The sequence below is a fragment of the Pyrus communis genome, chromosome 3 (genome assembly GCF_963583255.1).
Source record: "Pyrus communis chromosome 3, drPyrComm1.1, whole genome shotgun sequence".
NCBI lineage: Eukaryota > Viridiplantae > Streptophyta > Magnoliopsida > Rosales > Rosaceae > Pyrus > Pyrus communis.
The window spans coordinates 27,020,891-27,048,520 of record NC_084805.1 but is presented as its reverse complement, the minus strand read 5'-3'; the positions used below and the strand labels follow the sequence as shown (position 1 = coordinate 27,048,520).

Here is a 27,630-nt window from a genome sequence, read left to right as displayed (position 1 = left end):
AAAATTGTGCTAAAAACACAATGTAGCAAAGAATCCTAGAAAATCCCATTTTGAAAAAATCTCCTTAGTATTTCTTTCATATTTAATTAATCATTGTAGAATCCATATATCTCGTGTCATCAACTATGAAAGACAGTGGCAGTTCTACTTAATTTGCATGGGACTAGAAATGGCAACCACGTCACTGTTGCATTGGATTTAGATCACAGCAACCACGTCACTGTTGCATTGGATTAAGCGAGTTAGAGCACGCGATGAGAGTGAGTCCTGGAGGACCTGGCTCACATACATCATTAAACCCTAATCAGTTTCCAGCTTATATAGCTCTCTCTCTCTCTCTCTCTCTCTTTGTTTTTTCATTTTTTGGATTAGATCTGAAGAGATTACTACAGGTCCAGTAAAAACTGCCATTAGGACGTGATTTGCTGCATTCCAAGATTCACTCTTTCCCTCTCTCTTTACTGTTGTTATTGTACTTTATTACTTGCCTTCTATGACTTTACATAATCAGCTGTTGTAATCTATACACTTACACAATCTATGAAAATAAAATGCATTCTAATTTTTGGATTGAAAACATTGCTAATCAATGGTGGATTTACAGCACTTTATATCTGTTCATTTATCAAAGAAGCGATTTCAGTGTATTCAAAATATACGACTAATTTGGTACGAACTAATTAACAAGAAGTTTGTACATCCCTTGGATCGATTTACAAACGGAAAATTCTATTCTAATCCTTGCCTAAGATTACTCTTTGAATAAAACCTCATCTAAGATTAAAAACTAATTCCAATCCCTTGGCATTTAATTGTAACTTTTTAATTAAATGGGTTGTAATAATTATTGAGTTTTTTGTTTGTATGTTAAATATTGATTCCCATAAATAATAAAAATGTTATTTATCATTGATAGTTATTATTAAGTTCCCATAATAAGAAAAGTCATATATCATCATATATTTTACATTGTGCGTGAATTTCTCCATATGTATGTATATGCATATTACATAAATATGTATGTTTAGATACTATAGTTACGTACCGATACATTTGTACCGACATATTTGTATCGATACATTCGTACCGAAAGTTATGTACTAATATATTCTTACCGAAACTTACGAATCGATACTTCTGTACCCATGGATGGAGCCAATCAAGGCTCACTGGGGGCAGATGCCCTCCCCCCCCCCCCCCACTCAAGTAATTTGTTTGTTAAATTGCAGACATCAGTTATATAATATACACGTGTTATCTTTGTAGTAAATATATGTATTTAATGTTAACATATCTTCATACTACTTCACTCCATAATATGAGCAAAAGTGCTCTTGTTCTATCATTCAAACCAAAAAACCCTCTCCCACCTATCATGTAGGAATGTTTTTCTCATCATTTTGCCACTTTCCACTACTCGACTGAAATTTTTGTACCATTGGACTTGTGATACATCATCATTTGAAATCATCCCTATTATCATATTGGGTATTAAGACATCCTATAATAAGGTCTTCTTAGATATTTTTTGGGATGCCCTTACTAAAAGAAATTTCTAGCTTCGTCCTTGTCTGTACCTATGAGTAATATAAGGTACCTAAAGTTATGTACCAAAACTTATGTATCGATACTTCTGTACCTATGAATAAAATAAGATACCGAATGTTATGTATAAATTGATTTTGTTTTGTTGTTGAATTTTTTTAATAATAAGAATTTGAATTTTGAATAAATTTTTATCCATTAATATGATTAGAGTACAAAAAAAAAAAAAAAAAAAAAAACATAATTATGGATGGGTAAAGAATTTCAAATGGTAAGTTTATAAATAATAAATGTGCTATAATTACTTAAATATGGTAAGTTTTAAAAATAGGGACTTATATTAGATTTTGAAAACCATTCAGGTTAAAATCTAAAAACAATCTTATTGAAACTCTAAAATCTAAAAGCCCCATTTACAAATATAATAGTTAATTTAGACAATGTGTTTATGTTATAAATTGTACCATGTACCAACAGAAAATCGAAATACCTAGCTTTGAGGTTCCGTCATAAAATCATTGGCAATTTAGGGAGTAATTTAACTTACTTAATTATAAGCTCAGACAATGTCCTTCCTTCCATTAATGGGAGATTCATTCTCAACTCGCATCCTCACTTTTTTTTTTTTTTTTTTTTTTTTATACAAATTTTCGAATCTAGCACGTGGACAATACAAATGGGATGATGTGGAGCGCGTGTGATCGTTTGGCTTCACATGTGGGACAACCTTCTTTTATACCATGAAGAAAGTTGAGGTTTTACCATAAAACTAATTGGCAATATAGGGAGTACCCAACTTACTTATAAACCCATGTAATGTCCCTCCTTTTATCAACCTGAAGTTTATTCTCAACTTAATACTGAACCAACTCAACTGCTTTAATCACATTTGTTGAAAGGGATTAGCTTTGAGCCTTTTGAGTTAGAGGATTAGCTTATTAAGTGAGAAGAACTACACATCAGAGTAAGTCATCGTAATACTTCATATCTGGAACTAAGCTTTGAGCCTTGATACATTGGGTGACAGCTGCAACTTTACTTGCATAAATCATCTGTCATCTCATCTCGTTCTCTGCACTTTGAAACAAGCCCACATTTTTCTCAGCTCAATTTGTAGAACGGTCAAACTAATGAACACCAAATCTAATACAAGGGGAGGTCAGCTTTTACTATTTGTAGGACAACATGAGGATTGATGGACACAATCTGAGCGTTGAAAAACATTTTCAAACCAGTCCAAAGGTAAAACACTGTTTATTTGAAAATTTGAGTTTAGCGTACTTTTTTTTTTTTTTTTTTTTTGAAAATATGATTTTAGCCCTTGAAATTTAATTTTCTTTACATAAAACCTGTCATAAGTTTTTTACTCAAATAAAACTCATTTTTTTTTGAAAATATGATTTTAGCCCTTGAAATTTAATTTTCTTTACATAAAACCTGTCATAAGTTTTTTACTCAAATAAAACTCATTAACTAGATTCCACATCAGCAAATTCATTAATTATATTTGACTTTACACATTTAAAAATTTTCAATGCCCAAAACACCCTATTTAAATGTTTGATGTACACAATTAGTTCCATATATATTGTAAGAGAGAATTAATGATTTTACGAAAATAATAAATAATAAATTTATTGCCTAATATATAATAACAACAAAACATGCCTAATGTATGTAATAATACATGCTTAGTTAAGTCAACAAATTATATTTTTACATATAAAGGTAGGAAAATTATTTCACACACATATATATAACAAAAAAAGAAAAAAAAAAAAAAAAAAAACACCTGGTATACGTAATAATTTACCTACATAATAAAGCAAACCCAATGTATGCAAAATAATGTACCTGCATAAAAAAAATATTATTATTTTATTCAATACTATTTTACCTATTCTTTTGTACACATAAATTTACATATATATAGATTAATTAGTATAATATGTTTGATCGTATATGCAGTACTGTGCATATACATACATACATATATATATATATATATATATATATATATATATTTGAACGTATAGTAGTACTATATATATAGGTAAACTATATATATATATATATATATATTGAGCTTATGGTAGTACCATATACATTTGAACGTATATATATATATATATATATATATATATATATATGTGTGTGTGTGTGTGTGTGTTAGGGGTAATAATATGCAATAAATTATTTATTCATTGTAATTAAGGTGAGTAATAATATTTATTGATTTATTTTGAATATTGTGGTACAAGTTGTAAATATTTTGTATTAATAGGTCAATTACTTTCCTACATGACAATCACTTTTAAATTTGGGTTTTATTTGGACGTTTATAATTAGGTGAATTTTTATATAGAAAATAAGAGTTGCAAGGGTCTATATGTAAATAACCCTTCTTTTTTCTGCGCCCGTCTATTTGTTTATGTCTACATTTGTGATTTGTCCTTTTTTGATATTTTAAATCACGTATGCGTGTATAACAGGAGGTTATTTGTGTGGAAACCACTGTTCTTATTCATATTTGACAAATGGCATGCGCTGAAGTTGATGGGCCTATGGGCCACCACTCTTGGGCCTAGTGCAAGAATTGAGCCCAACCTTCTGCCATTGAACTTTTGGCCCAAACAAAACCCAAATTAGATAACGAGATCCAACTGTGCAAATGAAAAATGGAAATGTACCAATAACCAGACCGTCGATTTACCAGAAAATGCCTCCCCCGCCAAGTCAAAATTTACCGCCACCACGAGGCTTCGTCTCCCAGACAATCGCCACCGGTCTATCATCTGCTCTGCAACAATTCATCAATTCAGATAACCCTTCGCATGGCCGAAAGATCCATACCCGGATTCTCAAATCTGGGTTCCGGCCCAATGTCAATATTTCCATCAAACTCCTTATACTCCACCTCAAATGTGGTTCATTGGCTTATGCACGCCAAGTGTTTGATGAATTGCCTGCACAGACTCTTTCCGCTTATAATTACTTGATCGGTGGATACCTCAAACGTGGGAAGGTAGAAGAATCGCTTAACTTGGTTCGGGGACTGGTTTTATCTGGTGAGAAGCTTGATGGGTATACGTTTTCGATGATCTTGAGAGCCTCTACTTGTGCTGGTGATGTCGCATTGCCGTGTAGTTTAGGAAGAGTAGTGCATGGCCAGATGATTAGAACAGATGTTGCGCCTGATGAGGTACTTTATACTGCGCTCGTCGACTCATACGTTAAGAATGGGAAGGTCCGTTATGCGAGGACTGTGTTTGATATGATGTTGGAAAAGAATGTTATATGTTCTACATCGCTGATTTCTGGGTACATGAATCAAGGATCTGTGGAAGATGCTGAAGATATATTTAGGAAAACGGTTGAAAAAGATGTGGTGGTATTTAACGCAATGATTGAAGGTTACAGCAAATCGGTTGAGTATGCTCGGAGATCACTTTACGTTTACATTGACATGCAACGGTTGAATTTCCAACCTAATCTCTCGACCTTTGCTAGTGTTATTGGAGCTTGCTCGGTGTTGGCATTGTTTGAAGTTGGCCAACAAATCCAAAGTCATCTTATGAAGACTGGATTGTTTTTGGACATAAAGATGGGAAGTGCTCTTATTGACATGTACTCAAAATGCGGAAGAGTTGAGGATGCTCGGAGAATTTTTGACCACATGCCCCAAAAAAATGTGTTTTCATGGACTTCAATGATCGATGGTTATGGAAAGAACGGATATCCTGACGAAGCACTTGAGTTCTTTAGCATAATGCAAAGGAAACACCAAATTGAACCCAATTTTGTCACATTCCTCAGTGCGTTATCAGCTTGCGGACATGCTGGGCTAGTTGACAAAGGCCTTGAGATCTTTGAAAGCATGGATAGGGACTACTCGTTGAAACCAAGGATGGAGCATTATGCTTGCATGGTTGATCTCTTGGGACGTGCAGGGAGTTTGCGTCAAGCGTGGGAGTTTGCAATGGGGATGCCCGAGAAGCCCAATTCCGATGTTTGGGCTGCTCTTCTTAGTTCAAGCACATTACATGGTGATGTTGACATGGCAAATATAGCTGCCAAGGAATTTTTTAAGTTGAATCCTGATGGTCGGCCTGGGGCATATGTTGCATTCTCAAATACTTTAGCAGCCGCTGGGAAATGGGAAAGTGTAATTGAGCTTAGAGAGAAAATGAAGTCAAGCGGGATATCTAAAGACACCGCCTGTAGCTGGATTGGTACTGATAGTGGTTGATGAGCCTTCATATGGTTGAAGACAAGTTCACTGCAACAACTAAGGAGAGCGGGCGATGTTGAAGCTGTAGGGGAGCCTGAAGATAAGCCTCCTAGCTCGGTTTTGAACCTGGCGAACAAATTAACGGGTGCTAACTCAGCCGGTGTATCATTGAGTTCACGCAAGCGGACTGCCCGGGCTTTCGGGGGAGAATAGAATGTTGCTTAATTGGACAAGCCATAACCATGTTCAGAGGTAATTTTCTGTGGAAGGGGAATATTTGTTCACTCTCAAAGCAATAGTTAGCAGTCAGTAATTCAAGTTTTTTCACTCTCAAAGCTAAACCACAGAATGATTTGCTGATCAATAATTAAATAGTCACCTAATTGTATTTGTACATTAATAGGCTCTGTGATGTGACCATCAAAATGCCAATTTACGGAATCATTTGAAAGTGTTTTTAAAATGCTTGAAAGCGTTTTTAAAGAAAATGTTTTTGGATTCTAAAAGCACTTAAAACGCTTCTTGCAACTGTAAGAAGCACCAGTTATGTGTTTCTTGAGGAAAACACTTTTCAGGATTCACTTGCATGTTTAAGGATTGGTACTAAAAATATTTTCACCAAAAATATTTTCAGCTATTTTAAAAATACTTCTAGACGCTAATATCTTTCCACCCAAAACTCTGAGTTTCCTCATCCCTATATCGCTTGGAAAAAAGAAAAAAAAAAAAAAAAAAAAAAACCTCTTTAATGCAGCAGACAAATAATAGAGTTAAAACAGGTATTCGATTCTTTGAATGATTGTATTTGCAAAATAAAATGCAAGTCCATGTGGAGGTTGGAGTCGGAAAAGGAGGCTCTCGTTGGTCAAGGAAAGTAGGAGAATGACCAGGGAATGTATTATTGGTTTGTTTCGCATATCACAAAGATGCTTTTTTTTTATTTTTATTATTATTATTTTATTTTATTTTGCAAATCTCTCTGCGTATAAAACGAAAACAACATTTCTTTTTGGGCACCCGAGTTTGGTCAAAGTAAGTAAAGCAATGGGTTATACTCCATGAACTCAAGTTTGTTTTCTCCAACTTACTTAAAACGAATGAGAATCGAAATTATTTTAGATCTCGTTTACTATCAGTAATGATAATGAAAAGAAAGATAATGTGTTCCCTTCATGACTTTTTTCACGTTTATTTGCATATAACTCATAGTAAGATTACCAAAAATCGTAATGGAATAACACAATTTCAAAAATTTGTTTAAGCAGGAAAAGGTGTCAATCCAATTGTCTTTCCTTACATTTTTGTCCATTTCAAAATTATCTGATTCTTTATTTTCACATTACTGATTAGTGAACGAATCGAAAAAGTTAACTTCCTCTTAAAATACGTAATCAAATCCAATTTGCTTCTTATTTCTATGCCCTCATTGTTATATCTTAATGAAAAAAAAAAATACATACAAGATAAACAAATCGTGTGGAGGAGCTGATCTTAACCGTTGTTACTGTGAATTCCATAAAAATAAACGACCAGGATGGGCTACACGCGGCAGACTTTTCCGAAAATATATAGGAATTCTTTGTGGATTAGGGTGTAAAGGCGGCAGCAGAATACAAGTCCTTGTTTAACTCCGTGAAATAGTATTACATATATACCCCAAATACCTATTCCTTAGTCATATCGTTTCCTACAATCGACAACAAACCAAACGAAGTTGCCTTCCCGTATCGCCTTCTACAACCTACCAACTATAAAGAAGTAGAAGAGAAACAAGAACAGCAGAAAAACAATCAATGAGCTGCTGCTGCGGAGACGATTGCGAATGCAGGCCGCTAGGGTTTCTCCTCGGCCTGCCCTTCGCCTTCGTCGCTCTCATCCTCTCCGTCATCGGCGTCGTCATCTGGATAGTCGGGTTGGCGCTGACTTGCATATGTCCGTGCTGCTTGTGCGTGACGATCATTGTTGAGTTTGCTCTGGCATTGATCAAGCTTCCCTTTTCGATCATGAAGTGGTTCACATCGAAGATTCCTTGTTAATTACTATTTGTTTCGTAGCGTGTAATTTGATAGTGTTTTGTTCAGTTTGTTCCGACCACTGTTTAGTTCGATCTTTCCACTTTGTGTTGATTTTTTGTTGAAGATTTGTTCAAACAATGTAAAAGAAAGCCTTAGAAATTCAACGAATTCATTAGGTTTAATTAAATTTAAGAAATTTGTGTTTGCAATTAGAAATTTTCATTAACTATTACTCCTGAGAAATTTTCATTAGTTATTACTCGACTAAATTCTCTGCTATCATAGAAACATTATCTGTGAATTCTATTGGTACCTTTAAAGTTTCATAATAATAAATTGGGAAATAATTTCGCACTCTTTTTATGTGCAAAAATTAGTAATCACTTCTCGGTTTGATGGCTCTATCCGAATTAGCCCTTTTTTTTATCCTTTTTGATCATGTTCTTGATCCTATGTGAAGACAGGATATGTTCGTTATACCTTGAATGACTCGTTTAGGAATACCAATTTATTGGGTGATTGGAGTATGACGGGAAATACTGTAACGAACTCAGGTAGTTTGAATTGTGAGTGTGTGGCCGGGGCACATATTTTGTTTTCGGGCTTGTGCTTTTCTGCAGCTATCTGGCATTAGGGCACTGAGTCCTTAACTCGTTGTCCAATAGGAAAGCTTGATTGGTGTCTACTTTTGTAATATGGTTTATTTAACTAGGCGAGATTAGGCTCAATGAATTTTTAACTATTGATGTAAACTATGTGTCTACTTTTGTAATGCAGTTTAATTAATTAGGTGAGCCTAATCTCACCTAATTAGGTTCACAAATTTTGTAATGTAGTTCACTTGTACATTTTTATATTAAGAGGCTTCGTTGCTATCAATAGTTGACAATTTTACATCATAATTTGCTGTGGTACTTCTCTAATATGGAGTTCCTATCCTGGTAGGATTAGGAAATAGTGACCGAGAAACATACAATATCCTTGATTTTGGGACATATTATTCTTTTGTGGATACAGAAATGATAAACACACATCATTTTTAGTACATATATCCTTGTTTAATTATGTTCGTTATTTTAATTAAAATAAAATGGAGTGTATGAGAAACTGGAAAAAAAAAAAAAGTCCACACATCCATGTAATCATATTATTCAAAACTTTTTAAAATAAATTAGAGACTGATATCTGCTTCCGTTGCACAATTTACAATCTGTATGGAGAAAATTAAAATTTTTAAAACATTTAATTAAATTTCCCCTACGGGTACATCTAGTAAAATTTGTTAATACACCGAGCACAAAAGTACATGGGCCATTTGAAAAATATGATGTGTAAAGTTTTTGTTGGCTTAACCCCTGCTTTACTACAATAACGGAAAATAATTATGCTTATACACCATAGTTCGAGTTCGATCTTTATTAATTTATTTTCTTTTAACAATTAAGAAGGGAACTGTTATTAGCACTTCAAAAATTTCACTCTACACTTCTCACAAGTATATTTCTTTCTAATTATAGAAAGTTTGGAGTGCCAAATGAGATTTTTGAAATGCTAATAACAATTCTCTTAATAATATAACTTACTAATGCAGTTGTTTGTAAAAAAAAAAATATCTTCTTATAGAAGTAATAAATTAATCAAATCTACAACTTAGAACTTTTAATAGTATGTAAAGTTTAGTAGGTTTTTCAAAATTCATGTAGGACACGTTGCTTATTTTTGCATCATATCTTAAAAATTCAAGGCAAAATTTAATTGAAAAATGTGACTGAATAAGTGGTAAAACTGTCTTTAAATAATTTGTAACATTTTTTTTTTTTTTTGGAAAAGCTCGACGGAACGAGGTAAATTTATTGATAGGAAAAAAGAAGTTACACCTAGTTAGAGAGGACATAAACCTTACCTCTCATATAACAAGAAAAACGAAATACAAAGAGAAGGGACATACACCTTATCCATTTTGAAAAAGAAAATACAGGAAAAAAAAAAAAAAAAAGGACATAGACCATACCTCTCTTGAAAAAGAAAATACAAGAAAAAGATTGGGTGGACAAGACATTTTGAAAACTCATGATTACATTTGCATTTTTTGTAAGAATAATATTAGAGATATTAAATTTATAAATCAAATGATATGTTACCAATAAAAAAAATACATTAATCGACATTTAATTAATAATTTAATTATCTACAACCACACATTTGATTTGCAACTTTGATTTTAAAATTTTGGTCTTTTGTAGAGTTTTACAAGTAAAATTATAAGAACATATTTTTGTGATATTTTTCGTCGCCCGACAACATAGTTTATGAAATAAAATATCTAATTATGTTTTTGACTCACTAAAAATCTCTCTGTGAATGACCAGACGGCTGAGCTTTTCTCTCTGCTCACGTAGACATTTGAAACAAAACGTCGGAATTGAAATTGAAAACCAGCAATCAGCAGCTTCTGGTTTGCTGTTTTTTCAAACAGTGGTCACGAATCACAATCCAAAAGAATCCAAATTTTTCCTACTTTTGTGGTGATTAAGGACATTAAAATAATCAAACCCACTGCCTAAAACCACAGCCTCTCAAAACCGACCACCAAAGCCAAAAGCCAAAAGCTAAAACAGCCAATTACCAAATCAAAAGAAATCAAACTCCACCTTTAAACAATCTTTATAGTAATGATGTTTTAAGTTTAATTTTTGTCAAAAGATAAATTTGAAAAAAATTATTAGGATTAGCTCATTGATAAGTGGTTTTGCTTAAATCCTAATAAATAATTATTGTATTCAAAACCTTAAATTTTTGTGTCTAAAACATAATATTAAGGTCCAGCATTATAAATATTTACTTATGACTGAGACGTTTAAAATCTAAAATTTTTGTAAATAATTACAAGATGCCAATTTATTTTCACCTTTTAATTTAAGTATATAAGAGCATTTCTAATAAAAATGCTATGTACATTGAAATGTGTATTTTACATTTTTAGCTAGTGGAAAAACTCTCTAATGGCAAGATATAAAATGCACATCTTAAATGGAAAATATAAATATATATATTTTTTACATCTTTTGTGGGTGAGTGCCGCCCACAAAGAATAAAACCTCTCATTTACATCTCTTATGGGAGTAAAACTCCCATTTACTAATGAGATGAAATATAATTTTTTTTCATCTCGATTATATATCTTTTCATTGGAGATGCTCTTAACAGTTAATATATCATTACATAAAAAATAAAAAACTTTCAAATATTTTTTTAGTTGAAAAAAAGAAAACTTTTAGATGTTTTAATACTAATCATATTACAAAGTCACCCACAGGTTTCAAAACCACCACTAAAACTCCACTCCACCGTGTATATATACAGAAACACCACCAGAACAATTCTCTAACGACCACAGTAATAATCATCCCTCGGATCAAACCCTAAACCATCATTTTACAATTATCCATGAACGCTTCTACTCATATCGGCTCAACAAACGGCGGGGCTCCGCTGCCGGTCCTACCCGCCGCCTCCGGCGGAACGCTGGGCGGCTACCTGGCTCGGCGACTTGTCGAAATCGGAGCCCATGATGTCTTTTCCGTTCCCGGCGACTTCAACTTAACGCTTCTCGATCACCTGGTCGCCGAGCCCGGCCTCAACCTCATCGGCTGCTGCAACGAGCTCAACGCCGGTTATGCTGCTGACGGCTACGCGCGCGCCAGGGGGGTTGGAGCGTGCGTCGTTACGTTCACTGTCGGCGGGCTCAGTGTGCTGAACGCGATCGCCGGTGCGTGCAGCGAGAACTTGCCGGTCATCTGCATAGTAGGTGGGCCGAACTCCAACGATTACGGCACGAACCGGATCCTCCACCACACGATCGGGTTGCCCGATTTTACTCAGGAGCTTCGGTGCTTCCAAACCGTCACATGTCATCAGGTAAAGCTCGCCTTCAGTCTTGCTAGGAAAAAGAATAGTCTTGGTTTAGAAAAATAAAAAAAATTTAGCAATGCCCTTGAACTTGTGCCTTTTTACCGAGTTGCCCCATCTGTTTTTAATTTTAGAGGAAATTATAGTAATAGTTCATTAACTAAAAATTCATTACCATTGGTTCTCATTTTAAATTATGTTATAACTTTGTTTGAATTTTGTCAAAATAAATTACGTTGAAAGGACAATTGCTACAATTGGGATCCCTTAACTCATCTAAACATGTAGCTATGATCATTTTTGTCAACTTTATCAGAATTTTATCAAAATGAATTACGTTGGAATGATCATTACTACAATTCGATTAAAGTTAAGGGATCATTGCTCTAATTGAGTTATTTCTTCGGTTGGATTAAAGTTAAAGGGCAAATGGTAATAAATTTTTAGTTGATAGACTATAACTGTACGTATGTTTTGATAAATTGAGAGATCAATACTAATAGAATTTTAGTTGAGGACCATTTCTTCAATTGAGTTAAAATTAAAGAATTATTGTTACAATTTACTCTTAATTTTGTTTTGAGCATCGTACCTAAACTTAAATAGACAAAATTAGGGCTTCTTTGAAAAGTACTTTCACATATCTGAATTGCTTTTAGGAAAAATATTTTTGCAATCAATGCAATATAAGTTAATCTAGAAAAAACATTTCAAATTCTTTTAGAATCCATAAATATTTTTTCTAAAAGCGTTTTCACTCATAAAAAGTACTTCTCAATGGAGTCCTTATTATTTCCTTTTGACAGAAAATTTGATTAATTGTAGGGGGTAAAGTGATACGTTTTGAAATATTAGGGCAAATCAGAATCAGATCTTAAGTTCAGGGGGGCCATGTTAAAAATTTCCCTAATTATAAATATGCCCTTTGTGTTTCCAAATATATTGAATTTGGTGCAAATTGTTGTGACAGGCAGTGGTGAACAATTTGGAAGATGCACATGAGCAGATAGACACAGCAATCTCAACAGCATTGAAAGAAAGCAAGCCTGTATACATAAGCATAAGCTGCAACCTGCCTGCAATTCCTCATCCCACATTTTCCAGAGAGCCGGTCCCCTTCTTCCTTGCACCGAAAGTAAGCAACCAATGTGGGTTGGAGGCAGCAGTTGAAGCCACCGCTGCTTTTCTCAACAAGGCTGTGAAACCCGTGATTGTTGGTGGCCCCAAGTTGAGAGTAGCGAAAGCACAGCAGGCCTTTATGGAGTTTGCAGATGCTAGCGGGTACCCGATCACTGTAATGCCCTCTGGTAAGGGTTTGGTGCCCGAGCACCACCCGCATTTCATTGGGACTTATTGGGGTGCTGTGAGCACCACCTTCTGCGGTGAGATTGTGGAGTCTGCTGATGCTTATGTTTTTGTTGGACCCATTTTCAATGATTATAGCTCTGTGGGGTATTCCTTGTTGATCAAGAAGGAGAAAGCGATTGTCGTGCAGCCAAATCGTGTGACAATTGGGGATGGTCCGTCCTTTGGCTGGGTTTTCATGGCGGACTTCTTGAGTGCATTGGCCAAGAAGCTAAAGAAAAACAGTACAGCTGTTGAGAATTACCGTCGTATCTTTGTTCCCCATGGCATCCCTCTGAAGAGTGAGAAGGATGAGCCTCTGAGGGTCAATATTCTTTTTAAGCACATTCAGGTAGGAGCAGAGTGTTCTGTTTTGTATGCTTGAGCTGTCTATGTTCTGTTTGTGCTTCTCATATTGAGATTTCTAATTGTTAATTATTTATTTAACTTTTACAGGAGATTATCAGTGGAGACTCTGCGATAATTGCTGAAACTGGAGACTCATGGTTCAATTGTCAGAAGCTCCGACTGCCTGAGAATTGCGGGTATGATGCGGTTTCCTTTAGACAACTCATTTACGTGGTTCTCGAATATGATTAACTTTGCATGTTACGCAACGGACTACCAACCAGTTGTATCATTTTTATTCAGGTATGAATTTCAGATGCAATATGGATCAATTGGATGGTCGGTGGGCGCCACTCTTGGCTATGCTCAGGGTGCCAAAGATAAACGTGTGATCGCTTGCATTGGTGATGGGAGTTTCCAGGTTAGTTATATCAGGATCAAGAGTACCATGGAGCTGGAATGCGACTGTAAAATATGGACACATGAAAAATAGTAAATGATAAGATTGATAAGAGATGGTTTAAATTAACTAAAGTTTTTCTGCAATACAGTTTCTTCTTTTGTTTTAATCATTTAAAACGGTAAAAGATAAGAAATTACCATTGCCTTATAATTTTTCCGATCGAAAAAGTTCATGTGTTAGAGAGATATATATGGCGCTTGGTTGGTAAATAGTGTCTCCTTTCAGGTAACTGCACAGGACATTTCGACAATGATCCGATGTGGACAAAACACCATTATATTTCTTATCAACAACGGAGGCTACACAATTGAAGTAGAGATTCACGATGGTCCATACAATGTGATTAAGAACTGGGATTACACCGGCCTTGTCGATGCCATCCACAATGGCGAAGGCAAATGCTGGACTACCAAGGTTAGCATAAAAGAAATAACTTTCCTAATCCTGATAGCTAATCTGATGCAGGGAACGATGATTATTCTTGCTTTGATACAGGTACGTACAGAGGAGGATTTAACAGAAGCAATTGCGAAGGCAACAGGGGAGCACAAGGATAGTCTATGTTTTATTGAAGTGTTTGTGCACAAGGATGACACTAGCAAAGAGCTGCTGGAATGGGGATCCCGAGTTTCGGCTGCCAACAGCCGACCTCCAAATCCTCAGTAAACAGATCGCAGTCGAAAGAATCAAAACGGAAGATCTAAACGGGAGAATTAGAAAATTTGAAAGCAATGTACTTTGTTGTAAATTTTGCTTGCTGTATTAAATAAGAGCTATTGAAATAATAGAAGCAATGTATTTGCTTGTTGTGTAATGTATTCTAACCCAACCGGAATAATTGCAATAAGTTTTGTGATTTCATTCCATTCTTTATGTTGGGAACCCAAACATGTTTTTTTGTTTGGACGAAGGGAACCTTGACATGTTTGTTCCACTAAACTCTCGTTTGGAAGTTTTCTTAAAAAGCTAAAAGCAGTTTTGAGAAAATGTTAGTGGAATCAATTCCCTCTAAAAATGCAACTGAATACTGAAAAATAAAAAAAAAACAGTTGAAATGTTTTATTTTTTTTGCAAGAAGTATCAGTCTATGTGCAAACTGATGCTTCTTGCAAGAATGATGAAACACTTAAAAATTTGAAAGAAAAAAAAATTATCTAAAAGCATTTTCAATTATTTTAAAAGTATTTTTAAATGAGCTCTAAAATAATGTGGGTCAAGTTTTTTTGCATCCAAACATCAATTGAATAAATGTGATCACATTTTGTTTAATTTTCAACAGAGTGAATAGTGTAGGCAATTTCGTCCAGCCCGATGCTAAATTTAGAACTGTTTTGGTTAAAATCGGAATTTCCGATCGAACTTGCTTTCCTAATCCACACTTAAAATACCATTATTTATGCATAGTAGTTAAATACCCAAAATTTCTTCAATATATTATATGGAATACAAATTATATTATATGGGTGTATGGACACAAGAATTTCTCTTTCGACTCAGCGAGAGAGATCTATCAATTCTATGGATTCGTCATTTCAAACATATTATTGGATGAACTTCCTCCTCATATCAATTTTCACATTCTTCCCACATGCCTTTGGCTGCTTCAATTCAATTTTCAGCTTTGGCGATTCACTTGCTGATACCTGAAACTTGTACATCAGCTCCCATGACAAGCATTTCCACTTCTTCTTCCCTCCATACAGGGAGACCTACTTTCACCACCTCGGACGCTGCTCCGAAGGCCGCTTAATCATCGACTTCATTGGTATACTTAAGCAACATCCACTGATCATATCTTAAAACTACAACCACCACACAACTATCTGATTTTTTATCAGCTTCTGATTTCGCTTTATCTTTGCAGCTCAATCCCTCGGACTTCCGCTGGTTCGATCTTATCTCGAAAGCAAGAACAATGTGCATCTATTTTAGTTACTACTCAATCTTAGCTTTGTCAATAGGCCCTTAACAACGCATAGTTTCCAAATGCTGAAGCTGAACCTGTTTACGATTAAACGCAATGTGGTACTCCGCAGGCGAACCCTGCAGAGTTTATCAATTGGGATGGTATCCACTTTACTGAAGCAGCGTACCGGTGGCTAGCCAATGCGTTATTAAAAGGAAAATACGCCATACCTCGCGTTAGTTCCTCGTGTGTTTCACAATTGTAATATGTCGGTGTCACCTGTAAACCTGTGGTTATACTTATTCCAGCAATTAACTTCTACTCAACTCACAAAAAATTTCGGAGTTTTATTATTATTTCTTGAGGTATTTGTCAAATTTTCTCTGGAACTTGTAATGAGTAGCCAAATTTTTTTCATTAAATTTAATTTCGGTCAATTACCCTCTCGAACTTTAATGAGGCCACTTTCCTCCTAAACTTTAGTTTTAGCCCCTTTGAGCTTTTTATAAATTCTCCATTTGACGTTAGATTTTGGAAATTTTCAGCCAATTTTTCATCCATCTTAGTTATGTGCACAACACATAGCAATTGTCTGAGGATAGTGGACAACATATTGTTTTTAATTTTGCTTCTTCTTCTCATTCGCTAGTTCACTCCATACACTTTTTGTTTGAATTTTATCACTCACGTGGACAACTACGAATCTTTTTCAAGGTCTTGCTTTTTCAGCAACATGTTGGGGTTGTTATATATGCCATTTCATTAGCCTTTTCTGTGACTTAATTCACTTGACCGTCTCGGTTCACCTATGTCAATTGAAGACTTAAATTTAAATAAGAAAAGTAGTTACTCAGCTCAACAAATTCATGAATAGAAACTGGCCAATTATAAATATTCAAGGGTAATCGATTAAAATTAAAGTTTACGAGGAAATATGGCCAATGATAAAAGTTCAGAGGAATAATTGCCTAAAATTAAAATTTGGAAAAAATTGGCCAATTATGAAAATTTAAGAAATAATTGGTTAAATTAAAGTGTAGGAGACATTATGTAGAGGAAGAGGATCCTCTCCGGATCCACTTTATGGGTATGTTATCCCCACATTCTAATCGTTTATCGTACATCGTACGACCAATTTTCATCAGGTACTATTTGTATTTAATTTTAAATAAAAAAGTCAAATAATTTCCGACAACATGATACATGATGAATGGCTAAGATGTAAGAATCTCTATGATCCCCACAAAATGGAGAGATTTTTTAATGTGACCGGTACACGGGTGGGACATCACATGTTATTATACAAATGATAAAATATATGTGTTAAAAAGTTAATAACTTAAATAATAAAAATTTTCACCATTTATGTAAAAAACATGTAGTATACCACCCGTATTCCTGTCACAATGAAAATTTTCTCCACAATAAATTCGGTGGGGGTCCAATTTCTTATGTAGAAACCATGCTTGTGGGTAGATTCAGGTCATGACCGCACCTAACAGTACCTAACTTACTGTTTGACTGTTGGTTCAAATAATGTCACGTGCTATATTTCTGCCTCGGTATCTATATGTAATACTGTTTTGATAGATGAAAGTCAAGCTTAAGAAGCTACTTGAGAGAGAGAGAGAGAGAGAATTTTGATGACTGTCCTCCTCCTCATGATGTCAGTTGTCACATTCATCCCTCAAGCTCTAGGTTGCTACAGCTCAATCATCAGCTTCGGCGATTCAATTGCCGATACGGGCAACTTGTACAACAGCTCTCCTAACAAATCTTTCGACTTTTTCTTCCCCCCATATGGAGAGACCTACTTTCACCGCCCGGTCGGACGCTGCTCCGACGGTCGTTTAATCATAGACTTCATTGGTAGCTAGCGACATTAAACCCTCAACCACTTTTCATCACCAGCATCTCATTGAACTTGATTTTTACTTTCATTTTTATTTTTTGGCAGCTGAATATATGGGACTACCACTAGTGCAACCTTACCTCGAAAGCCATAACCAAACTGTCCACAACATTGAAGGTGGTGTGAATTTTGCAGTGGTCGGATCCACTGCGCTGGACGCTACTTTTCTTGAAGAAATGGGAGTTTATAATGACATTACAAACAACTCTCTAAGAATTCAACTGGACTGGTTCCAAGAAATGCTGTCATTTTTATGCAACACATCTTCAGGTCAGTTACCAATTTGTCTTCTCATTTTTTCTTTTCTTTTTTTATTTTTTTACTTGAGAGTGTTACTTGTCTTGAACCAAAAAGACATTGTTTCTTGTCCCCATTTGCTTGTGTGGTTGGCGGTCAATGCCACATAAATAACAACTTTAATATTTGAACATTATTTTCGGTGCATAACTTTAAAAATTGAACTTGGTCGGCTTTTAATGTTTGAATAGAATAAATGTGTATTACTAAGAGCTAGTTTGAGAAGTATTTTTAAATGATTGAAGAAATTTTTAGAAAAAAAAAAAAAATGTTTCTGAGTTCCAAAAACACTTGAAGTGATTCTTGCAAAAAACGCTTGAAGTTATTTTTCAGGATTAACTTGCATTTTTACTAAGAATTAATTCAAAAAATATTTGCTCTAAAAGTGTTTTAAGTTCTTTAAAAACACTTCTCAAATGAGTGCTAAATAGACTACAAAAGAGGCCTTAATTCGTGGTTTGTATACGACTTGTTCTCTATTTACCAGAGTTCTGTTTTTTTTTTTAATTTAAATTAGGTAAACTGTGCTTTATTATTGCATATTTTCCAATGTATAAGTTATAAGCATATCATCTATAATAGTTCTTCATTTGGAACAAGTGATTAGTGATCTCTAATTTACAGACTGCAACAAACTGCTTTCGAGCTCTCTAGTTCTTATGGGAGAGATCGGAGGCAACGATTACAACAACGCATTGCTTGGAGGAAAAAGTATAGAAAAGGTTGAGAAATATGTTCCATTGGTGATAGAAGCAATAGCTTCAACAATCAATGTAAGAGTTGGAATCATAATTTCTTTGCTCAAAATGCAGTCTTTTTTATAATCTTGTTGGCTATGAATTTCTATGGCTGCACTGCTCTCCAGGAGTTGATTGCTTTTGGCGCCTCAACACTTGTTGTACCCGGAAACTTTCCAATTGGCTGCATTCCTGCTTATCTAACAACATATGAAACTTCAGATGAGAGTGAATACGACCCTTTAACTGGCTGTCTAAACTGGCTGAACAAGTTTTCCGAGTATCACAATGAGTTGCTCCAGAGAGAACTTAGTCGGATTCGAAGCCTTCATCCTTATGTCAATATCATTTACGCAGATTACTACAATGCCATGCTGCAACTGTTCCAGTCTCCAGACCAATTTGGTACTTCAACTCCCTTAATATTGCAAAATTTTTACAATGCGTTTTAATAAATGTGAGGATTTTTCGAGAGTTTTAAAATGTATTAGTTAACTAAATGTTTACCAAACTGGCCGTCAAGAATTCAAACATAGTAAGATTTTAGTCAAACCCTAAATTCTTATTGGATTCATGGAAATGAAGGATTTACTGGGGAAACTACCAAAGCATGCTGTGGAGGTGGGGGGCCGTACAATTACAACTCATCAGCACTATGTGGCAGTCCAGAGGCAAATGTACTTTGTGAAAACCCTGCACAGTTTATCAGCTGGGATGGTGTGCATTCAACTGAAGCAGCATACCGGTGGATAGCCAAGGGTTTATTAAACGGGAATTACACCGTTCCGCAAATTAGTACCTTATGTGTTTCACAACTGTGACTTCATCTATAGTTTTATTGCAATCATGCCCTTTTATCACGCCCCTCAACATTATGGTAAGTTCTATATATTACTTCTATTTTTTTTTTTTGTTCAAAAAATCATTCATTGAAATTATTATTGACTTGAATCAAAATTACGATATTTAGTTTTTTTATATATTGTATTAAATATCGTAATTTTTTTAATTGATTTTTTACAGGATTCAAAAGCGGGCCTCTAAGGGCATGCTGCGGAGGAGGAGAACCATACAATTTCAATAATTCAGCAAGGTGCGGACACATCGGATCAACAGCCTGTAAAGATCCTTCTTCCCATGTAAACTGGGATGGAATTCACTTAACAGAAGCTACTTATCGCTACATTGCCAAGGGCTTGATCCATGGCAATTTACCAAGACCATTTAGCTTATATATGATTTGTTACTTCCATTTATCGTATAATTATTGCTGGTTTGATAAATAAACAAGATATTTGAATTTGAGATCTCTTCTAAAAATTAAAGAAGGATTTGATCCATGGATATAGTCTTCTCAAGCCTATACACGATTAGTCGTAGCTTCGCCTTTATCGGGTATAATTATTTATTTTTTATTAATGGAACGGGAGACAATGGTTTTGAACTTGATCTCTCTTCTAACATAAAAACAAGAATATCCATGGCCATTTTACCGCACACCTATAGGCTTTATTCGTTCAGTGCATGTGCGCACTTCACCATGCTTATACGATTATTTACATCATTTTTATCATATGATATTATTATTGGTTTAATGAACGGAAAATGGATGTGAGGTTTCATGAAATCTCTTTCAACATTAAAATATTCGTACGAACAAAGTAAAATAAGCTTGATCCATGGCCGTTTACGACACCCCTCTAGCTTATACAATGGTCAATTATTTAGACAATTACAATTGCTACATTGTCAACGTTCGATTTATTTGTCGATAACACGTTTGGCTAAACAAGTTTGTGGAGAGTCACAATAAGTAGCTTCAGACATAACTAAGTTGGAACCGAAACCTTCATCCTCATGCTAACATCATTTATGCAGATTATTACAATGCTACGATGCACTTATATGTTAGTGTAGATGAATTCACTGGGTTTAGATCTAGAGAGAGCTAGACAGAGAACAAAAGATGAACAAAGTGGAAACTGAATGGTTTTTCTTTTTCACTCTTGCAAAAGTTGCTGAGAGGAATGTTTTCCTTGTATTTCGAAAGAGAGCATGAACTCCTGCTTTTACATAACTGTTGGCCTTAACTTGGGACCACACATACACTACATTTCATCTTAGTCACTCATCTATCTAATTACATGGATCAACCAACACATGACACTCATGACCTTTTACAAAATAGAACTTTACACTTTGCATCATTTTGCACAAGTGGATACACCAATTTAAGAAATCTTATTCTAAACTTTTCAACTCAACACTTATAATTCAACACTCCCCTTTAAGTTTTGAGCTGATTTCACACCAAGCATATCCCTGAGATAGTTGAACCGATCATTTGTTAAAGCCTTAGTGAATATGTCTGCCACCTGCTCATTTGTTGGACAATACACTAAATCAATTATCCCTTCCTGGAGTGCACTCTTGATGAAATGATACCTTCTGTCAATGTGCTTGGTTTTCTGATGAAAAACTGGATTTTTAGTGATTGCAATTGCAGCTGTATTGTCATAGTGCACTGGAGTTGCTTCAGTTTGCATCTCACCAAAATCTTCAAGTACAAATCTAAGCCAAATGGCTTGAGCAGTTGCTTCAGAGGCATTGATGTACTCTGCTTCTGCAGTAGAGAGTGCTACACAATTCTGCTTCATAGAGGCCCACGAGAACACTACACTGCCAAAATAAAATGCATAACCAGAAGTGCTTTTGCTATCATCAACAGATCTTCCCCAATCACTAACACATAATCCGATTAGCATTGCATTCTTTCCTTTTACATACTCCAAACCATAATCTAATGTTCCCTTGATGTATCTAAGCACTCTTTTGGCTGTTCCAAAGTGTTTGTTTGTAGGACAGTGCATGGATCGAGCTAGAAGGCTTGCATCATACATTATATCTGGTCGAGTAGCTGTGAGATACAACAAACTTCCCACAATTCTTCGATACTGTTCCTCACTTGCTGAACCACTGCCATCATCTTTGCATAGCTTCTCTGATGAAACAAGAGGTGTGAACACAGATTTACACTCATTCAAACCAAACTTATCCAACAAGGAAGCAGCATACTTTCTTTGACGGATAAATATGCTTGTGTGAGTTTGAATGACTTCCATACCAAGAAAATGGTGAAGAAGTCCCAAATCTGTCATCTCATATTTTATCATCATGTCTTCCTTGAACTCATTCAACATCTCATTGCTATTTCCAGTATACACTATGTCATCCACATAGATTGAAACAATTAGAATTTCTCCTCCCCTTGCTTTGATGTAAAGAGTAGCTTCACTTTGACTTTTCACAAACCCACAGTGAGCAAAGTAGGTATCAATTTCACTATACCAGGCCCTTGGTGCCTGTTTTAGACCATACAAAGCTTTATGAAGCTTGTACACCTTGCCTTCACTCCCCTTGATCACAACCCATCTGGTTGTTCTACATAAACCTCTTCTTCGAGTACTCCATTCAGAAAAGCAAATTTCACATCTAGTTGGTATAATTTCCAACTTTTCTGAGCTGCCAAAGCACTTAGAGTGCGAATTGTATCAAGTCTAGCTACAGGTGCAAACGTTTCATTGTAATCAACACCTGGTTTCTGAGCATATCCCTTGGCTACCAACCTTGCCTTATGCTTTTGCACTGTCCCATCAAGATTAAGCTTGGTCTTGAACACCCACTTAACCCCAATTATAGGTTTATCACTTGGTCTGTTCACTAGATCCTATGTTGCATTCTTCTCAATCATTGACAATTCATCTTTCATAGCCTTCATCCATGATTCATCTTTAGCTGCCTCTTCAAACTTTTCAGGTTCCATAATGCAAAGATTGCATTGTGCTAGAACATCATCTAGATTCCTCCATCTCAATGGAGTGTGATCAAAGGCTTGAGTCTTTCTCATGCTGCTGTTTACATCACTTACAGATTCATGAGAAGATACCAGACTTGGTGACAAAGCATAGTCATTACCTTCTGGAGTTGTCTTTGATGAAGTACATTTAGGCATCTCAGATAACTCATTATGATTCAACACAGTTACATAATTCTCAGAAGCTTTCTTCCATTCCCAGGCTGCATTTTCATCAAACACTACATCCCTTGAGAGTATAAGCTTTTTACTAAGGGGGTCATATGCTCTGTACCCCTTTTCACAGGTTGCATACGCTCTGTACCCCTTTTCACAGGTTGCATAACCTACAAATATGCCCTTCACACTCTTTGCATCTAGTTTCTGTCTCAACTCACTTGGTGTGTGTACATAACACAACAACCAAAGATTCTAAGATGTGCAATTCCAGGTTTTCGACCACTGAATGCTTCAAATGGAGTCACTTCTCCAAGAGCTCTTGTAGGACACCTATTCAGTATGTAGACATCCGTAAGTACAGATTCTGCCCATAAATAGTAAGGCAATCCTTTGTCATGAAGCATAGCTTTTGCCATTTCAATTACAACTCTGTTCTTCCTCTCTACCACTCCATTCTGTTGTGGAGTATAAGCCATAGAAAACTGTCTTTGAATCCCTGCATCTTCACAAATTTTGTTGAATTCACAAGATGTGAATTCACCCCCTCTGTCACTTCTCAGACATTTTACTTTAAAACCACTTTGTAACTCCACCATGGATTTGAATTTTCTAAAACAGATCAATGCATCTGACTTGTATTTCAGAAAATAAACCCACATCATTCTTGTACAGTTATCTACAAGAAGCATAAAATATTTGCTACCTGCAAGAGAGTCATTTTGCATAGGACCACAAAGATCTACATGCACCAGCTCTAGAGGTTTGCTTGCTCTCCATGCCTGATTCTTTGGAAACCACTATCTATGTTGTTTCCCAAACTGACAACCTTCACAAACTTCATCCACTTCTTCTAAAACTGGAAGACCATGCACCATTTCTTTGTTCTTAAGATGTTGAAGACCTCTAAAATGCAGATGGCCTAGTCTCTTGTGCCATATCCAAGTAGACTTAGAAATACTTGCTCTTAGTACAACCTGATCATTTGGTATCAGTGTCAAAGGATAACACTTGTTCATTTTCATTTCAACTTTGAGTACCAGACAATCCAATGAATGACCATCAAAGATACTACACATCTTTCCCCCAAATACCAGGTAGTAACTGTGTTCATCCATCTGACCCACACTTAACAAGTTTTCCTTCAAACCAGGTAAGTACATTACTTCTTTGACATATTTTCTGCCTTTGCTTGTGTCTATCATAAGTGTACCAAAACCTGCCACATTCATGAGTTCTCCTGTGGGCATTTGAACTTTGCTAACCACATTTGTCTTCATGTCTATCAACAACTTTGAATTCCCTGTCATATGGTTGCTACAACCACTGTCAACATACCATTCTCCATTCACTTTTGATTCAGTGATTGTGCTATTTGCATAAAACAGGTTCCCTGTCACCTCTACTTGATTAACACCGTTTGTCTTTTGCACTGATTTACCTACTGTGCAATCTCTAGCCCAGTGTCCAAATTTTTCACAGTTATAGCATTTAGGTTTCCCTTTATACCTATATTCTCCAAAGTGAAACTTAGAGCATACCCTGCACTGTGGTTTTGTAACTATCTGACCCATTAACTGTGCATTATGTGCAGAATTAGCAGGAAATTTTTGCTGAAACTTGGGTTTTGAATCTCATTTCTTGCCCTTATTATTCCAATTCTTCTGGAACTGAGATGAACCAGATTGACCTTCGCCCCTATTTTGCTCATTTGGACTCACTGAGAAAGATGAGAATACTTTTTCCAGTAGTATCAACAGTATGTAGATCAAACCGTTGTTCTTGACTCTTTAAGATTGCAACTACTTCCTGCAAATCTACAGTCTCTAGACACTTTGTATTTTCTATAACCAAACAGATAGAATCATAAGGTTTACTAAGACTAATCAGAACCTTCTGCACAAGTTTCTCATTCGACAGAGATTCACCAAATGTTCTCATTTGATTAATTAGTTCATTCAACCGTGTAAGATAGCTAGATAAAGACTCATCATCTCGCATCTTAGCATATTCAAATTCTCTTCTAAGATTCTGCAATTTCACAGATCGTACCTGATCACCACCATGATATTCTCCATACAACAAATCCCATGCCATCTTAGCTGACTCGGCATTGGCGATTCGTGGGAAGATTTGATCTGAGACTGCATTCTGAATGATTCCCAAAGCCTTTGCGTCTTTCATCAAAACAACTACCATTTCTTCATCATCCTCCGATGCTTCTCCAGCTTCCTTCTTCTTCGGATTGGAGGTTGTCATCCCCTTCTCTACCAGATTCCATAACCCAAGAGATTTGAATATTGTTGCCATTTTAATTCTCCAGAACTCGTAGTTCTCACCGGAGAAAATTGGAGTCCTCACTTCCGAGCCTCCAGATCCAGACATGTTTTTGATCTGAATCGACAACCTTCACGGAGCTTCAAGAGAGCTTCGATTGAACTTGATAACTTCACAGATTTACGCCCAGATTGTTAAATCCAACCTGACTCTGAGGCCATGTTAGTGTAGATGAATTCACTGGGTTTAGATCTAGAGAGAGCTAGACAGAGAACAAAAGATGAACAAAGTGGAAACTGAATGGTTTTTCTTTTTCACTCTTGCAAAAGTTGCTGAGAGGAATGTTTTCTCTATATTTCGAAAGAGAGCATGAACTCCTGCTTTTCCATAACTGTTGGCCTTAACTTGGGACCACACATACACTACATTTCGTCTTAGTCACTCATCTATCTAATTACATGGATCAACCAACACATGGCACTCATGGCCTTTTACAAAATAGAACTTTATACTTTGCATCATTTTGCACAAGTGGATACACCAATTTAAGAAATCTTATTCTAAACTTTTCAGCTCAACACTTATAATTCAACATATATCATTCTCCAAAACATTTGGTACTTCAACTCCTCAATATTTCTATCCAAGTATTTTGCATATTTTTCGTTAAAAGATGAAGATTCAAGATTCTAATCGAATTGGTAATTAAAAACTCACAAACTGAAACTTCATGTGCATATCTTTTAGTCCTTACGCACACATAGCTGCCTTTTGAATAGCTTGTGGATTTTTAGTGTAATTCTATTTCTACCCAGAAGATTAGGCATATATTTGAAGGGTTAACAATGCCTATATATAGCTTCCCAAATGCTGAAGCGGCCGAACCTGTTTACGATAAGAAAATTTGGATTCGTTTTGATTGCAGGATTTATCGGGGGAACTCCGAAAGTGTGCTGTGGAGGAGGGGCATACAATTACAGCTCGTCGATCGGGACAATGCGGTACTCCACAGGCAAGCGTTGTGAAAACCCTGCAGACTTTTATCAATTGAGATGGTATCCACTTTACTGAAGCACGATACCGTTGGCTAGCCAATGCTTTATTAAAAGGAAAATACGTCATTCCTCGCAGTAGTGTTGAAACTTTGACAAGGAAGAGAAGAAGAAAAAAATACAAACTCTTCCTTCATTTTATGTTTGTTGGTGTTTTTTGTAACTAAACCGGCTTTATGTTTAGAGTCAGGCTTGTTTTCAACTCCACAGACAAGTTCTTGTTGCACTCTTTACATTTCTGCGCTCTCTCTCTCATCTATTCTGTTCTATTAAGAGAAGAGAGTTTGTCAACTTTTTGCTCTTTTTTTCCAATTTTGTCCTCACTTTTGAATTCATAATGTTGACATGAGGAGGGCAAAATAGTATTTTTGTATCTTTTGAACTTTTTCCTTTTTTTTATTTATTTTGCCCTCACTTTTGATACACAATATTTACATAAAAAAGGTAAAATAGTAATTTTATATCGAAACATTTACATAAGATAAAAAATATGTACTTGTTAAGAGAAATTGTCCCACCATCATTTTTTCATACATGTAAATGAAATCATAATATTTTTTGGATAGTTTGAATAAACTGAAACGGTTGCGCTTTAGAAGAACATGAAAGAAGGTGAACGATTGTTCACACACATAGAATATATGCTCATCTGCTAGTATATATAAAAAGAAAGCCCTTGGTTGAAGATATTTTCAACCACTGTTTCTTTCACACGCCTCTTGGCCTCTTACACACCAAGTATTTGTCTTGATATTTTATAATATTAAAACAACAATTTTTTTTAACAAACAATATTATATATATTAAAAAGAAATTAAAACAACAACTTTAACATTTATATTTCAACAAGAGAATTGTTATTAGCACCTCAAAAATCTCATTTTCCTCTTCAAACTTTCTATATTAAGAAAGAAAAATATATATATAAAGAATGTAGAATAAAATTTTTAACGTATCAATAATACTTCCCTTCAACAATTAGTTCTTCGTGTTTTGCAATTGTAATATGCCAGTGTCACCAGTAAACCTGTGGTTATACTCATTCTAGCAATCAACGTCAACACAATTGGCAAAAACTTTCGAAGTTTTATTACAAGATATGTTATCTACATATTCATTTTTACTTTTCGTATACTTTCTTAATTTTTACCCTTACCGACTTTTACTTCTCGTATACTCATTCTAGCAATCAAAGTCAAGCTTAAGAAGCTACTCGAAATTTGAAGCAATTTTGATGACGCTCCTCCTCCTCCTCATGATGTCAGTTGTCACATTCATCCCTCAAGCTCTAGGTTGCTACACCTCAATCATCAACTTCGGCGATTCAGTTTCCGATACAGGCAACTTGTACAACAGCTCCCCTAACAAATCCTTAAACTTTTACTTCCCTCCTTATGGCGAGACCTAATTTCACCACCCCACCGGACGCTGCTCCGACGGCCGTTTAGTCATAGACTTCATTCGTAGCTAGCGACGCTAAACCCTAAACCATTTTTCATCCCCAGCTTCTGATTGAACTTGATTTTTACTTGATTTCTTTTTTTGGCAGCTGAATCTAACTTCC

The 27,630-nt window shown here is 35.5% G+C and overlaps 5 protein-coding genes across 5 annotated transcripts; 4 read left to right on the top strand and 1 right to left on the bottom strand.

The window, feature by feature from the left end:
- The first annotated feature begins 4,258 nt into the window (after positions 1-4,258).
- LOC137727251 (pentatricopeptide repeat-containing protein At1g28690, mitochondrial-like) lies at positions 4,259-6,042 on the top strand. The gene has a single exon (XM_068466106.1). The coding sequence runs from the start codon at positions 4,265-4,267 to the stop codon at positions 5,792-5,794; it is 1,530 nt and encodes a 509-aa protein (XP_068322207.1). The 5' UTR covers positions 4,259-4,264; the 3' UTR covers positions 5,795-6,042.
- A 1,427-nt stretch (positions 6,043-7,469) lies between these two features.
- On the top strand, positions 7,470-8,047 carry LOC137728083 (signaling peptide TAXIMIN 1-like). Its single transcript, XM_068466970.1, has one exon. It carries the CDS (start codon positions 7,570-7,572, stop codon positions 7,810-7,812), a length of 243 nt encoding a protein of 80 aa, XP_068323071.1. The 5' UTR covers positions 7,470-7,569; the 3' UTR covers positions 7,813-8,047.
- A 3,034-nt stretch (positions 8,048-11,081) lies between these two features.
- LOC137728082 (pyruvate decarboxylase 1) lies at positions 11,082-14,721 on the top strand. Its single transcript, XM_068466969.1, has 6 exons — positions 11,082-11,709; positions 12,671-13,396; positions 13,501-13,589; positions 13,696-13,813; positions 14,081-14,269; positions 14,351-14,721. The coding sequence occupies exons 1-6, from the start codon at positions 11,239-11,241 to the stop codon at positions 14,519-14,521; spliced, it is 1,764 nt and encodes a 587-aa protein (XP_068323070.1). The 5' UTR covers positions 11,082-11,238; the 3' UTR covers positions 14,522-14,721.
- A 2,663-nt stretch (positions 14,722-17,384) lies between these two features.
- LOC137729808 (GDSL esterase/lipase At1g28590-like) lies at positions 17,385-20,093 on the top strand. Its single transcript, XM_068468843.1, has 6 exons — positions 17,385-17,630; positions 17,719-17,943; positions 18,595-18,743; positions 18,836-19,112; positions 19,293-19,584; positions 19,731-20,093. The coding sequence occupies exons 1-5, from the start codon at positions 17,405-17,407 to the stop codon at positions 19,526-19,528; spliced, it is 1,113 nt and encodes a 370-aa protein (XP_068324944.1). The 5' UTR covers positions 17,385-17,404; the 3' UTR covers positions 19,529-19,584; positions 19,731-20,093.
- A 4,351-nt stretch (positions 20,094-24,444) lies between these two features.
- On the bottom strand, positions 24,445-25,122 carry LOC137728537 (uncharacterized). The gene has a single exon (XM_068467296.1). The coding sequence runs from the start codon at positions 25,120-25,122 to the stop codon at positions 24,445-24,447; it is 678 nt and encodes a 225-aa protein (XP_068323397.1).
- Between the last annotated feature and the right edge of the window lie 2,508 nt (positions 25,123-27,630).

Coding starts and splice junctions, on each gene's coding strand:
- LOC137727251 (XM_068466106.1), top strand. CDS start 4,265: ATGCCTCCCCCGCCAAGTCAAAATTTACCGCCACCACGAGGCTTCGTC.
- LOC137728083 (XM_068466970.1), top strand. CDS start 7,570: ATGAGCTGCTGCTGCGGAGACGATTGCGAATGCAGGCCGCTAGGGTTT.
- LOC137728082 (XM_068466969.1), top strand. CDS start 11,239: ATGAACGCTTCTACTCATATCGGCTCAACAAACGGCGGGGCTCCGCTG. Junction 13,814..14,080: donor TTGGTGATGGGAGTTTCCAG/GTTAGTTATATC, acceptor GTCTCCTTTCAG/GTAACTGCACAGGACATTTC. Junction 14,270..14,350: donor GCAAATGCTGGACTACCAAG/GTTAGCATAAAA, acceptor GCTTTGATACAG/GTACGTACAGAGGAGGATTT.
- LOC137729808 (XM_068468843.1), top strand. CDS start 17,405: ATGACTGTCCTCCTCCTCATGATGTCAGTTGTCACATTCATCCCTCAA. Junction 17,944..18,594: donor TTTATGCAACACATCTTCAG/GTCAGTTACCAA, acceptor TCTAATTTACAG/ACTGCAACAAACTGCTTTCG. Junction 19,113..19,292: donor CCAGTCTCCAGACCAATTTG/GTACTTCAACTC, acceptor ATGGAAATGAAG/GATTTACTGGGGAAACTACC.
- LOC137728537 (XM_068467296.1), bottom strand. CDS start 25,122: ATGTCTGGATCTGGAGGCTCGGAAGTGAGGACTCCAATTTTCTCCGGT.